The 13,571-nt window shown below is 42.4% G+C and overlaps 1 protein-coding gene across 6 annotated transcripts in view; it reads right to left on the bottom strand.

The window, feature by feature from the left end:
* LOC105494232 (adenylate cyclase 1) overlaps window positions 1–13,571 on the bottom strand; it is a 147,699-nt gene that overhangs the window by 95,769 nt on the left and 38,359 nt on the right. For all 6 annotated transcript variants that reach the window (XR_011622355.1, XM_071095152.1, XM_071095153.1 and 3 more), the window contains exon 3: window positions 13,137–13,255. Coding sequence is in view for 5 of the 6 variants with exons in the window: in XM_071095152.1 (XP_070951253.1) it covers window positions 13,137–13,255 (119 nt within the window). In the remaining variant the exon portion in view is untranslated. The remainder of the gene's footprint in view (window positions 1–13,136; window positions 13,256–13,571) is intronic.

Raw genomic sequence — 13,571 nt, 5'->3', positions numbered from 1 at the left:
CCCCCAGCACCACCATAGGAAATAAATGCAAAGTAAAAGAAAATGACCTATTTTGTTCACAACACAGGGTATCTCCAAAGATGGGCCAGCCAGCAGGGGCAGGAGGGGGACAGGGTTCAGAGCCTGGACTCCAAAGGGCACTATCCAGCTTCACCACTGACAGCAACTTATCCAACTGTTCTGCATGTCCGCCATGTAAAATGGGAATAAGACTAGAGTTCAGGTCATACCTTGCCCCTAGTAAGAGCTCAGTGATTATTTATAATCATTTATAATACTTTCTAAGTATTCTAATTCATTTATTCACTTGCTTATTCAACAAATATTTATTGAGGGCTATATGTGCTGGCATTGCTTTAGGTGCTTGGGATTTAGCAGTGAATAAGATTCATGGCAGGGTATGTTGGCTCATGCCTGTAATCCCAGCACTTTAGGAGGACAAGGCAGGTGGATCACTTAAGTCCACGAGTTCAAGACCAGCCTGAGCAACATGGCAAAACCCCATCTCTACAAAAAATACAAAAATTAGCCAGGTGTGTTGGCATGCACCTGCAGTCCCAGCTACTCAGGAGGCTAAGGTGGGAGGATCGCTTGAGCCTGGGAGGTGGAGGTTGCAGTGAGCCGAAGCATGCCACTGCACTCCAGTCTGGCAGACACAGTACAACCCCATCTCAAAAAAAAAGGATCTGAATAAACCTCACTGCCCTCAGAAAGACTCCATTCTATTCAGGGAAGGAGCAAACATTCAGAGAGCATCAAAGGTGACACATGTAACTAACTATGGAAAAGCAGGGAAGTCAGATATGGACCTGTGTATATGTCAACTAGGATTGCTCATGGGGGTCCTGAAGGAGGGGAGCGGGGGAAAGGGACACACAGACACTGGGAGAAGAGGATTATGCGTGATGGTAACAGCAGGTGCTGCTCTTATGATTTTTGCTGGATACAGAATTATCTTTTTATTTCAACCTTTGAACATGCCATTCCACTGCCTTCTGGCCTCCCTGGTTTCTGATGAAAAATCAGTTGATAACCTTGTTGAAGATGCCTTGTAGATGGTAAGTCGTTTTTCTCTTGCCCCTTTCAAAATTGTCCTCAAGTCTTTGGTTTTTGACAGTTTGATAATGACATGTCTCAGTATGGGTCTTTTTGAGTCTACCCACCTTGGAGTGCACTCAGCTTCTTGGACGTATAGGTTAATGTTTTCCAAAAACTTTGGGACACTTATGGCCATTATTTCTTCAGATATTCTTTCTGCCCCTTTCTCTTTCTCCTCTCCTGTGGGACTCTCAATATGTGTGTACTGATACGATTGATGGTGTCCCTTAGGTCTCTGACATTCTCTTCATTTTCTTCATCCTTTTTTTCATTCTGTTCTTCAGACTGGATAATCTCAACTGAGCTACCAAGTTCACTAATTCTTTCTAAAGTGTACTCTACATTATTGTTGACTACAGGTAAAATATTGTACAGCAGATATCTACAGCTTCATGGCCACTGACTGGTAACTCCCCATTTCTTCCTCCCCCAAGACCCTATAACCACAAAGACACTCTTTAATTCTATGATTTCGACTATTTTAAATACCTCATATAAGTGTAATGTTGCAGTATTTGTCTTTATGTAACTGGCTTATTTCACTTGTATAATGTCCTCAAGTTTCATCTATTTTGTCACATATTGAAGAATTTCCTTCCATTTTAAGGCTTAACAACATTTCATTTTATGTACATAACACATTTTCTTTTAACACCTTTATTGAGATATCACTGACATAAAAATTGTGTTTACTCATGTGTATATGTGGTGTACAATTTGACGTTTTGATAAACCTACATAGGTTGAAATAATTGACACAATCAAGGTAATTAAAATAGCCATTACCTCTGCACAGCTACCTGTGCATGAGCAAATTTCAAGTATACAATACAGTATTGTTAAATATTGTTACCACACTGTATGTTAGATCTCCAGAACTTATTCATGCTGCCTAACTAAAATTTTGTATTCTTTTACCAACATCACCCCATTTTCCTCTGCCTTCATTCCCTAGCAACCGCCATTCTACTTTGCTCCTATGAATTTGACTATTTTAGTTCCACATACAAATGAGATCATGCAGATATTTCTGTCTTACTTAGGTTACAGTAATGTCCTCCAGCTCCATACATATTGTTGAAAATGGCAAGATTTCCTTCTTTTTTGTTACTTATATGTGTTGCATATTTGTATATATGCACATATATATATTAACTGACACATAAATGTACATACTTATGGGTTATGGTGTGCTACTTCAATATATGTATACAACACGCAGTTATCAAATCAGGGTGATTAGGATATCCAGTACCTCCAATTTTTATTATTTCTTTGTGTTGATAACATTCAAATATCCTCTCTTCTAGGTACTTGAAAAGTGCAATAAATTATTGTTTACTATAGTCACCCTACATGCTATAGAACAATAGAATTTATTTCTCCTATCTACCTGTAATTTTGTACTCATTAACCAATCTCTCCCTATGGCTTCCTTCCTCCTACTCTTCCCAACCTCTAGTAACCACTATTCCACTGCCTACATCTAAGAGATAAACTATTTTAGCTTCCATATAAAAGCGAGACTATGTAGTTTTTTTGTTTTTGTTTTTGTTTTTTGTTTTGTGTTTTTGTTTTTTTTGTTGTTGTTGTTGAGACGGAGTCTCGCTCTGTAGCCCAGGCTGGATTGCAGTGGCTCAATCTTGGCTCACATTCAGTATTTACCTTTCTATGACTGGCTTATTTCACTTAATATAACGTCACCCAGGCACACCCATGTTGACATGAATGAGAGAATTTCATTTTTTATGCCTGAATAGTATTCCATCCTGTAAATATACCACATTCTCTCTACCCATTCATCTGCTGTTGGACACTTAGGTTGATTACACATCTAGGTTATTGTGAATAGTGCTGCAATAAACAGGGAGAGCAGATATCTCTTTGACATACGGATTTATTTTCTTTTGGATATATACCCAGTACTGAGATTGCTGGATCATGATAGTTCTATTTTTAACTTTTTAAGAAACTTCCACTCTATTTTCCACAATGGTTGTACTAATTTACATTCCCGCCAACCAGTACAAGAGATCCCTTTTTACTGCATCTTCACCAGCATTTGTTTTTGTCTTTTTGATAACAGCCAATCTTACTGAGGTGAGATGATTCTCATTGTGGTTTGGATTTGCATTTCCATGATGATTAGTGATGTAGACCATTCTATCACATACTTATTGGCCATTTGGATGTCTTCTTTTGAGAAATGCCTATTCAGATGCTTCACCCATTTTAAAATCAGATTATTTGTTTTCTTGCTATTGAGTTGAGTTCCTTGTATATTCTGGATATTAATCCCTTGTCAAATTAATAGTTTACAAATGTTTTATCCCATTCTCCTGTTGTCTATTCACTCTGTTGATCGTTTCCTTTGTTGTACAGACACTTTTCAGTTTGATATAATCCCATTTCTCTAGTTTTTATCTCATTGCCTGTGCTTTTGAGGTCTTGGCCATAAAACATCTGTCCAGACCAATATCCTGAAGTATTTCCACTATGTTTCCTTCTAGAAATTTCATAGTCTGGGTCTTATATTTATGTCTGATCCATTTTAAGTTTACTTTTGTGTATGGTAAGAGATAGGGGTCTAGTTTCATTTTCTGTATATGCATACCCAGTTTTCCCAGCATCATTTATTGAACAGATTGTCTTTTCCCCAATGTATGTTCTTGGCATCTTTGTCAAAAATCAGTTGGCTAAAATTACATGGATTTACTTCTGGGTTCTCCATTCTGTTCTATTGGTCTATATGTCTGTTTTCATGCCAGTACCATGATGTTTTAGTTAATATAGGTTGGTAGTATATCTTGAAGCCAGGTAATGCAATGACTCCAGCTTTCTTCTTTTTGCTCAAGATTGCTTTGGCTATTCAGGGTCTTCTGTAGTACCATATGAATTTTGGAATTTTTTTTTCTATTTTTGTGAAGAATGTCGCTGACATTTTGATAGAGATTGCACTGAATCTGTAGATCACTTTGGGTATTATGGGCATTTTAACAATATTCTTCCAGTCCATGAATGTGAAATGTCTTTCAATGTTTATGTGTCCTCTTTAATATCTTTCATCGTTTTACAGTTTTTATTGTAGAAATCTTTTACATCCTTGTTTATATTTATTTTATTTTTTGTAGCTACTGTAATTGGGATTGCTTTCTAGACTTCTTTTTCAGCTCATACATTACTAGTGTATGGAAATGCTACTGATTTTTGTACATGGATTTTCTGTTCTCCAACTTGATTGAATTCATTTATCAAATTCTAAGAGTTTGGTCCTGCCATGGGGAAAGTGGGGTCAGCCCCAGCAGTCACAGCCTTGGCCAGCAGATGGGGTAAACACATCCCTCTCACATCCCAGGCCCACCTGTCACAGCTGAACCCTTCAGACCCGGGCAGTCCATGCCTAGCCAGCAACTCAGCCCCAGGCCATACGAGCCCCTACCCAACTCAAGACCAAGACTCCGTGGCAATTCACATCCTGCTTAAGCCCCAGGAGTGGTGCCTGCTTGCCAGTGCCAGTGGCTGCAGACCACACCATGATTGCTTCTCAGTTACAGTTGCAGGAGCCCACCCCTGCTTTGCTCCAGTTCCACAAGCAAATAGCCCAAGTTTCCTGAATGCCTATGACTGGCACTGCTGGATCCCAAAACAATGCACACTCTGCTAAAAGCTAGGATTTAAAAAATGGCATCTTGCTGTAGCCACTTAGGTTGTAGAATGGGTGTGGGACCCAGGGCAAGTTCCCTCCCTGGAGCAGTTCCTGCTTATGGCCTCCCAGCTGCTTCCTAAGATGGATTCAAAACTTAGGAGGGTGAAGGTGCCCTCCTATTGCCTGGATCTCCAGTGGGAAACTGGGTTGCAGAAAGACTCTCACTCACCCCTCCCATGGGTTGCCTGTTTTCCTTCTGCTTCCTAGTTTTCCCCTTTCCATTTAGGAGGCCTTTTTTTGTTGCTGTTCTTTCTTTTCTCATTGCTCTGGGTAAGACTTCCAGTTCTATGTTGAATAGAAGTGGTGGGGGTGGACATCATTGTCTTGTTCCTGATTTTAGAGGGAAAGCTTTCTGTTTTCCATCATTGAGTAAGATCCTAGCTGTGGGCTTGTCATATATATAGCCTTTATTTTGTTGAGGGGTTTTTTAATCCTAATTTGTTGAGAATTTTTATCATGAAAGGGTGTCAAATTTTGTCAAATATTTTTCTGCATCTATTGAGATGATCACATGATTTGTATTCCTTATTCTCCTAACATGTTGTTATCACACTAACTGATTTTTGCATGTTGAACTATCCTTGCATTCCAGGGATAAATCTCAATTGATCATGGTGTATGATGCATTCAATGTGATCCTGGATGCATTTGCTAGTATTTTGGCTGAGGATATTTGAATCTGTATTTATCAGGGATATTTTCCTATAATTTCTTTTTTTTTTTTTTTTTTTTTTTGTAGTGTTCTTGTCTGACTTCGGTATCAGGACAATGATGGCTTCATAGTTTGAAAGTGTTCCCTCCTCTTCAATTTCAGAGACTTGGAGAAAGACTGCCATTAATTCTTCAAATGTTTGGTAGAATTTACTGGTGAAACCATCTGGGTCTGGACTTTTCTTTGTTGGGTTTTGATAACTGATTCAATCTCCATACTATGTACAGGTCTGTTCAAACTTTCTACTTCTTAATGACTTCGTCTTGGTTGGTTGTGTTTCTTGACATTTTTCAAATTTTCCTAGGTTATACAGTTTGTTGGTGTTCACAGTAGTCTCTTATGATCCTTTTTCATTTTTGTGGCCTCAGTTATAATATCTCTTCTTTCATTTACAATTTGATTTGAGTTTTCTCTCTTTGTTTTTGGTCTAGGTAAGAACGTGTCAAAATCTTATTTACTGTTTCACAAAGCAACTCTTGGTTTTGTACATTTTTTAATATTGTTTTTTATTTTCTGTTTCATTTATTTCTGCTCTCATCTCTGTTATTTCCTTCATTCTAATAATTTTAGGCTTAATATGTTCTTCTTTTTTTTGGCTTCTTGAGGTGCAAAGTTAATATTGTTACTTTGATATATTTCTTTTTTAATGTAAGCATTTATTGCTATGAACTTCCCTCTTATTACTGCTTCTGTTCCATCCCTTAAGTTTGGGTATGTTGTGTTTTCATTTTCTTTTGTTTGAAGGTATTTTCAGGTTTTTTTGTTTGTTTGTTTGTTTGTTTTGTTTTGTTAAGATAGGGTCTTTCTCTGTCACCCAGGCTGCTAAAGTAGAGAGGTGTGCTCATAGCTCATGGCTGGTCTTGAAATCCTGAGCTCAAGCAATCCTCCTACTTCAGCCTCCTGAGTAGCTGGGACTACAGGTGCATGCCACCATGCCTGGATAATTTTTAAATTTTTTTGTAGAGACGAGGTCTTATTATGTTGTCTAGGCTGGTCTTGAAATCCTGGGCTAAAGCAAACCTCCCACCCCAGCCTCCCAAAGTGCTGGGATTACGGGTGTCAGCCACTATGCCCAGCCTGGAGGTATTTTCTAATATCCTTTTTGATTTCTTCTTTGACCCAATAATTGTTCAAGAATGTGTTTTTAATTTCAACACTTTTATGAATTTTTCAGTTTTCTTTCTGCTATTAATTTCTAGTTTCATCCCACTGTGATCAGAAAAGATATCTGATATAATGTGAGGACTTGTTCCGTGACTTAACATACGACCTTTCCTGGAGAAAGATCCAAGTGCACTTGAGAAGAATGTGTATTCTGCTTTTTGAGTTTTGTAATGTCCCCTATATGTCTGTTAGGTCTATTTAGTCTATAGTGCTATTGAAATCCTCTGCTTTCTTTTTGATCTTGTCTGGATGCTCTGTCTGTTATCAAAAGTAGACTATTGAAGTCTCCTACTACTATTGTTTTTTTTTACAGTTCTGTCAATGATTGTTTTATATACATAGGTGCTTTTATGCTGAATGCATACATATTTACAATTATTTTATCTTCCTGAGAGTTGACCCTTTTATCATAATAAAGACTTCTTGTCTCTTTTGGCAGTTTTTGACTTAAAGTCCCTTTTTTTCTGATACAAGCATAACCATCTTTGCTCTATTTGGGGTCTCATTTGTATGAGCTATCTCTTTCCATCCCTTCACTGTCAGTTTATGTACATCCTTAAATAGACAGCATATAGTTAGGCTTGGTTTTGGTTTTGTTTTTATCCATTCAGCCATGCTATGTGTTTTGACTGAGGAGTTTAATCCATTCACACTTTAAGTATTGATAGGGAATGGCTTACTATTGTAACTTTGTTAAATGTATTCTATTTGTCTTGGATTTCTTTATTTGTTTTTTCCTCTCTTTCTGAATTCCTTTGTGTTAATTTTTTGCTTTGATGTGCTTTGATTCCTTTTTCTTTCTCCTTTGTGTAGTTTCTATAGCTATTTTTTTCTTTGTGGTTACCTTGGTTCTTATAAAAACTGTAACTGTCCATTTTGAGCTGATAACAAGTTCAATCACATACAGACACTACACTTTAACTTCTTCATAATTTATTTTATGTTGTCACAGTTTATATTTATTCATATAGTATATATTTTAAGATACTTTCAGTTATTTTTAATACTTTAGTTTTCTTAACTTTTATGCTAGAATGAAAAGTGATTTATGCACTACAATTACAGTAATACAGTATTTTGTATTTGTTGATGTATAAATCTTTACCAATAAGTATCATATTTTCTTATGCTATTGTGTTGTTGTTTTACATCCTTTCATTTCAATGTAAGAACTCCCTTTTGTATTGCTTGTAAGGCAGGTTTAGGGGTCATGAACTTCCTTCCTCAGCTTTTAATTGTCTGGGGAGGTCTTTATTCCTTCATGTTTTTAAGGAGACTTTTGCTAGGCATAGTATTCTTGCTTAGCAGTTTTTTTCTTTCAGCACTTGAAATATATCATCCCACTCCCTTCACGCCTGCAAGGTTTCTGCTGGAAAATCCATTATCTTATGCTGGCTGTATGGTATGTGACAAGTCACTTTTTCCTCTCTGTTTTCAAAATTCTTCCTTTGTCCTTGACGTTTGAGAATTTGGATAAATGTATCTTGGTGTGAATTTTGGGGTGTTCATCTTATTTGGTGTCATCTGAGTTTCTTGTAACTGCATGTCCATTTCTTTAACCAGATTTGGGAAATTTTCACTGTGTGTGTATATATATTCATATTTAACAATACATTTTTACATCATATATGTAATATATGATAAAAAAAAAATATATATATATATATAAAGTGTGTGTGTGTGTGTGTACAAACTTTCTGGTCCTGTTGCTCACTGTTCTTCTGTAACTCCCATAAGGTGTATATTGGTCCACTAATGATTTCCCATAACTTTCTTAAGCTTTCTTCAGTCTTTTCTATTTCTTTTTCCTTTTGCCCCTCTAACAGAATTATTTCCAGTGAGTCCAGTGACTTGTCTTCCAGTTCATTGGTTCTTTATTCTGCTGAATCCTTCTAGTGAATTTTTCAGTTCAGTAATTGTGATCTTCAGTTCCATGTTCTCTGGCACTTGTTAATATTTTCTATTTTCTCACTTTGTTCATGCATTATTTTTTTGACCTCAATGAGCATCTTTATGGGAGTTATTTTAAATTATCTATCAGGTAAATTATATAACTGTTTCATTAGTCAGTTTCTGTATATTTATCTCATTCCTTTGTTTGGAACATCTTTGTCTAATTCGTAATCTTCCTTAACTCTGTGTTGGTGCCTTGAGATTTAGACAAAGCAGGTACCTCTCTCAGTCTTCATGGGCTGGCCCTGTACAGGAGAAGACTCTCACCAATCACCCACAGATTCTGGTGCTTTACCAACCCTTTCTCTCCTGAGAGAAAAGCAGGCAGCTGTTAATTTTGTCTGCTCACTCTGTGTTGAGCGGGGAGCGGGGGGAAGCTATGGTATCTATCACCCCAAACTACCACCTCTGTTCTCTCCTGGGTAGCCCGACTGTACAAGACCTATCAAGAGATCCAGGGGAGAGACAGATGCTTGTTCTTTGGGCAGCCCCATAAAAGTTGGGGCAGTGGTCACACTGACTCCTTCTCTCCCCAGAGGGAAGCTTAGAGCTGAGATTTTTCATCAGTTCACTCTATGCTGAGCAGGGGAAAGGGTCAGTGATGTCTGCCAGCTCTAGCTGTCAAAAGGCTCTTGACTTTTGATGCCTTTCCTGCAGTATGGAGAGGCTCTGGCTCCCCTTGAGGTGCTCCCAGGATTATTCTGGTGGTCTGTTCTTCCCATGAGGGGACTCGGTCAGTGTGTCATTCCTTATTTTGTAACAAGAGGCAGTGACAGAAATGAGAAAAGTCAAGGCAGACATTAGTGTCAGCTAATCCCAGGTCCTGTTCCAGCCTGCCACTCACTGGCCAGGGAGTCATACATACGTTTCACTTTGTTGAACCTAAATTTCCTCATCTATAAAATGGAGGTGACAATGCCAGCAGTTCACAAAAGCATGATGATATTAAACAGAACCAAGTACTTAGCAGAGAGCTGCTGAGCACAAATTCTGCAGTCATGCTGGGCTCAAATGCTGGCTCTTCAGCTACCTTCCACCCACTTGGGCCTTCACCCCACACTGCTTAAGCATCCTCCTCTGCAAAAGGAGGACAACACGGGTCCTTACTTAACAGCATGACAATGGGCAGTGAACACGTGTGCTCAGAACAGTGACTGCTGAGCTCTCAACGAGACAGCAATTAGCCATACTGGCTTGGCATACAACGACGACTGACTCTGATGGACCCACAAACCTCAACTCATTTCCAATGAATGAGGGCTGGTTTGCAGGGACCCAGTCTGTGGTGCTCAACATAAGAAAGAATGAGAGTTTCTATGGACCTTTTGCATCTTCAGAGGCCAAATGGGCAGAGAGGCCTGACACCAACACCCAGAAGGGCCAGCAAAAAACAGCAGAAAAGGAAAGTGCTTCAGGTCCCTCAAACATCATCTCCTACCTCAGTGATATTTACGTAAAGCATTAATCCCAAATAGGCAACACTCGACCATTCTAAGCACATTATACTTGCATGAAAATTATTTTTAAATGGAATTCACAATTTAATAAAACAAATACTTTTAAACAGAATCTTTAAAAACAAACAAGCCTCAGAGTGTCTAAAGCAAGTTGGTTCACTCTGAAGGCTTAGTTTCCTCACCTATAAAATGGGAACAATCCCTGCCTCCTAGGGCTATCAGGAAATGAACAGAGTAAGACAGAAGAGCACACATATCCCAGACCTGGCACCAACTAGCTCAATGCTCAGCTACTATTCTGACATGGCAAATTTGAAGCCCAAAATGTCACTGCTCAAAGCCAGTTTTAGGGACAGATATTTTTACCCTCTCCAGTCAACAGAGAAGTGTAAGCATACTGAAATAAGAAATGGGAAAGATAACTGTAACATGCATCACCCAAGAAGCCAACAGCCCTTCTACACGTGGGACCTGTTTCCCTGCTAGGCAGTTGTCCACCTGAACCTCCTGACCACATCTGCCTTCACAACTGAGACCCTTTGTACACACTCCCCCTGTCTCCCCACCTCCACCATCACCTCCTCGCCTCCTTGCCTCCTCCATCACCTCCTCGCCTCCTTGCCTCCTCCATCACCTCTTCACTCCCATCATCAGTTACCCACCTCCACCATCACCTCCACCATCACCCCACCTCCACCATCATCCCCCACACCTCCACTATCACCTCCTCACTTCCATCATCACTTCTCCAACTCCACCATTACCTCCACACCTCCATCATCACCTCCACACCTCCGCCATCACCTCCATACTTCCACTATCACCCCCCACACTTCCACTATCACCTTCTCACTTCCGTTATCACTTCTCCAACTCCGCCATTACCTCCACACCTCCACCATCATTTCCACACTTCCACTATCACCTTCCCACCTCTACCATCACCTCCTCGCCTCCTCCATCACCTCTTCACTCCCATCATCAGTTACCCACCTCCACCATCACCTCCCCACTTCCACTATCACTTCCTCACTTCCATCATCACTTCTCCAACTCCATCACCTCCACACCTCCATCATCACCTCCATACTTCTATCACCTCCCCACCTCCACCATCACCTTCCCACCTCCATCACCTCCTCACCTCCACCATCACCTCTGCACCTCCAATATCACCTCCGCACCTTCACTATCACCTCCACACCTCCACCATCACCTCCCCACCTCCATTATCACCCCCACACCTCCACTATCACCTCCTCACTTCCATTATCACTTCTCCAACTCCACCATCACCTCCACACCTCCACCATCACTTCCACACTTCCACTATCACCTCCCCACCTCCATCATCACCTCCACACCTCCACTATCACTTCCTCACCTCCAACATCACCTCCATACTTCCACTATCACCTCCCATCTCCATCACCTTCTCACCTTCACCATCACCTCCTCACCTCCACCATCACCTCCCATTCTCCACCATCACCTCCACATCTCCACTATCACCTCCTCACCTTCAACGTCACCTCCATACTTCCACTATTACCTCCCCATCTCCATCATCACCTTCCCACCTCCACCATCACCTCCTCACCTCCACTATCACCTCCACACCTCCAATATCACCTCTGCACCTCCACTATCATCTCCACTATCACCTCCATCACCACTTCCCCACCTCAACCATCAGCCCCCACACTTCCACTATCATCTCCTCACTTTCATTATCACTTCTCCAACTCCGCCATCACCTCCACACCTCCAACATCACTTCCACACTTCCACCATCACCTCCCCACCTCCACCATCACCTCCACACCCCCACTATCAACTCCATACTTCCACTATCACCTCCCCACCTCGACCATCACCTTCCCACCTCCATCATCACCTCCTCACCTCCACCATCACCTCCACACCTCCAATATCACCTCTGCACCTCCAAGACCACCTCCATACCTCCACCATCACCTCCCCAGCTCCACCATCACCTCCCCACCTCCACCATCACCTCTACACTTCCACTATCACCTCCACACTTCCACCATCACCTCCCCACCTCCACCATCACCTCCCCACCTCCACCATCACCTCCTAACCTCCACCATCACCTCCCCAACTCCACCATCACCTCTTCACCTCCATCATCACCTCCCCACTTCCACTATCACCTCCCCACCTCCACCATCACCTCTTCACCTTCCACCATCACCTCCCCACCTCCACCATCACCTCCCCACCTCCACTATCACCTCCTCACCTGCATCATCACCTCCACACCTGCACCATCACCTCCTCACCTCCACCATCACCTCCCCACCTCCACTATCACCTCTTCACCTCCACCACCACCTCCCCACCTCCACCAACACCGCTTCACCTCCATCACCTCCCCACCTCCACCATCACTCCTTCACCTCCACCATCACCTCCCCACTTTCACCATCACCTCCTCACCTCCACCATCACCTCCACACCTCCACTGTCACCCCTTCACCTCTACACTTCCACTATCACCTCCACACCTCCACCATCACCTCCACACCTCCACCGTCACCTCCACACCTCCACCGTCACCCCTTCACCTCCACACCTACACTATCACCTCCACACTTCCAACATCACCTCCACACCTCCACTATCACCTCCTCACCTCCACCATCACCTCCTCACCTCCACCATCACCCCTTTACCTCCACCATCACCTCCCCATCTCCACCATCACCCCTTCACCTCCTCCATCACCTCCCACATCACCTCCCCACCTCCACATCTCCACTATCACCTCCTCACCTCCACTACCACCTCCACACCTCCACTATAACCCCCTCACCTCCACCTATTACCTCCTCACCTCCACCTATCACCTCCTCACTTCCAACATCACTTCCCCACCTCCACCATTACCTCCACACCCCCATTCTTTCCCCACCTCCATCCATTCCTTCCCCACTTCTGTCATTACCTCCCCACCTTCACCATTACCTCCACACCTCAGTTTCCCAGGCTCCCCGCTGTGCCGGGTCAGCACCAGCCCTACCTCACATTGTCGTGCCTCTGGATGTAAATCTTGTGGAAAATCCTGTCAGGGGGCTTCAGGAAGTCCTCCTTCATCTCCATGGCAACGTTCCGGGGCAGGAGGCTCATGAGAAGCCGCTCCTGGACAGAAGAGAAGGGACCGGATTAGACAGCAGGGCCCCCTCCCTCCACTCCTCCTCACCTCACCCTCCCTAGTAAGGGTGCCTGGCCTCTGAGCCTGGGTAGGCCCACGTCCAGGCCTGGACTGCCACTGAACAAGCAACTCCCTCCAGGAGCACTAGCCAGGGCTGGCACAGCCTCCCCAACACCCAGGCCTCCCTGCTGCGCCCCTCACGTTACTCCCTGGGCACGCTGCTGAGTCTTGACCTATGTTTCAGCGAACAGCAGGGTTACAGCTGCGAAAACACTGCTGTCTCCACCAGGGCCCCAACCTGGT

Source organism: Macaca nemestrina, chromosome 4 (genome assembly GCF_043159975.1).
Source record: "Macaca nemestrina isolate mMacNem1 chromosome 4, mMacNem.hap1, whole genome shotgun sequence".
NCBI classification, from domain to species: Eukaryota; Metazoa; Chordata; class Mammalia; order Primates; family Cercopithecidae; genus Macaca; species Macaca nemestrina.
The sequence above is the reverse complement of the archived record's forward strand: the minus strand, read 5'-3'. Positions and strand labels throughout refer to the sequence as shown.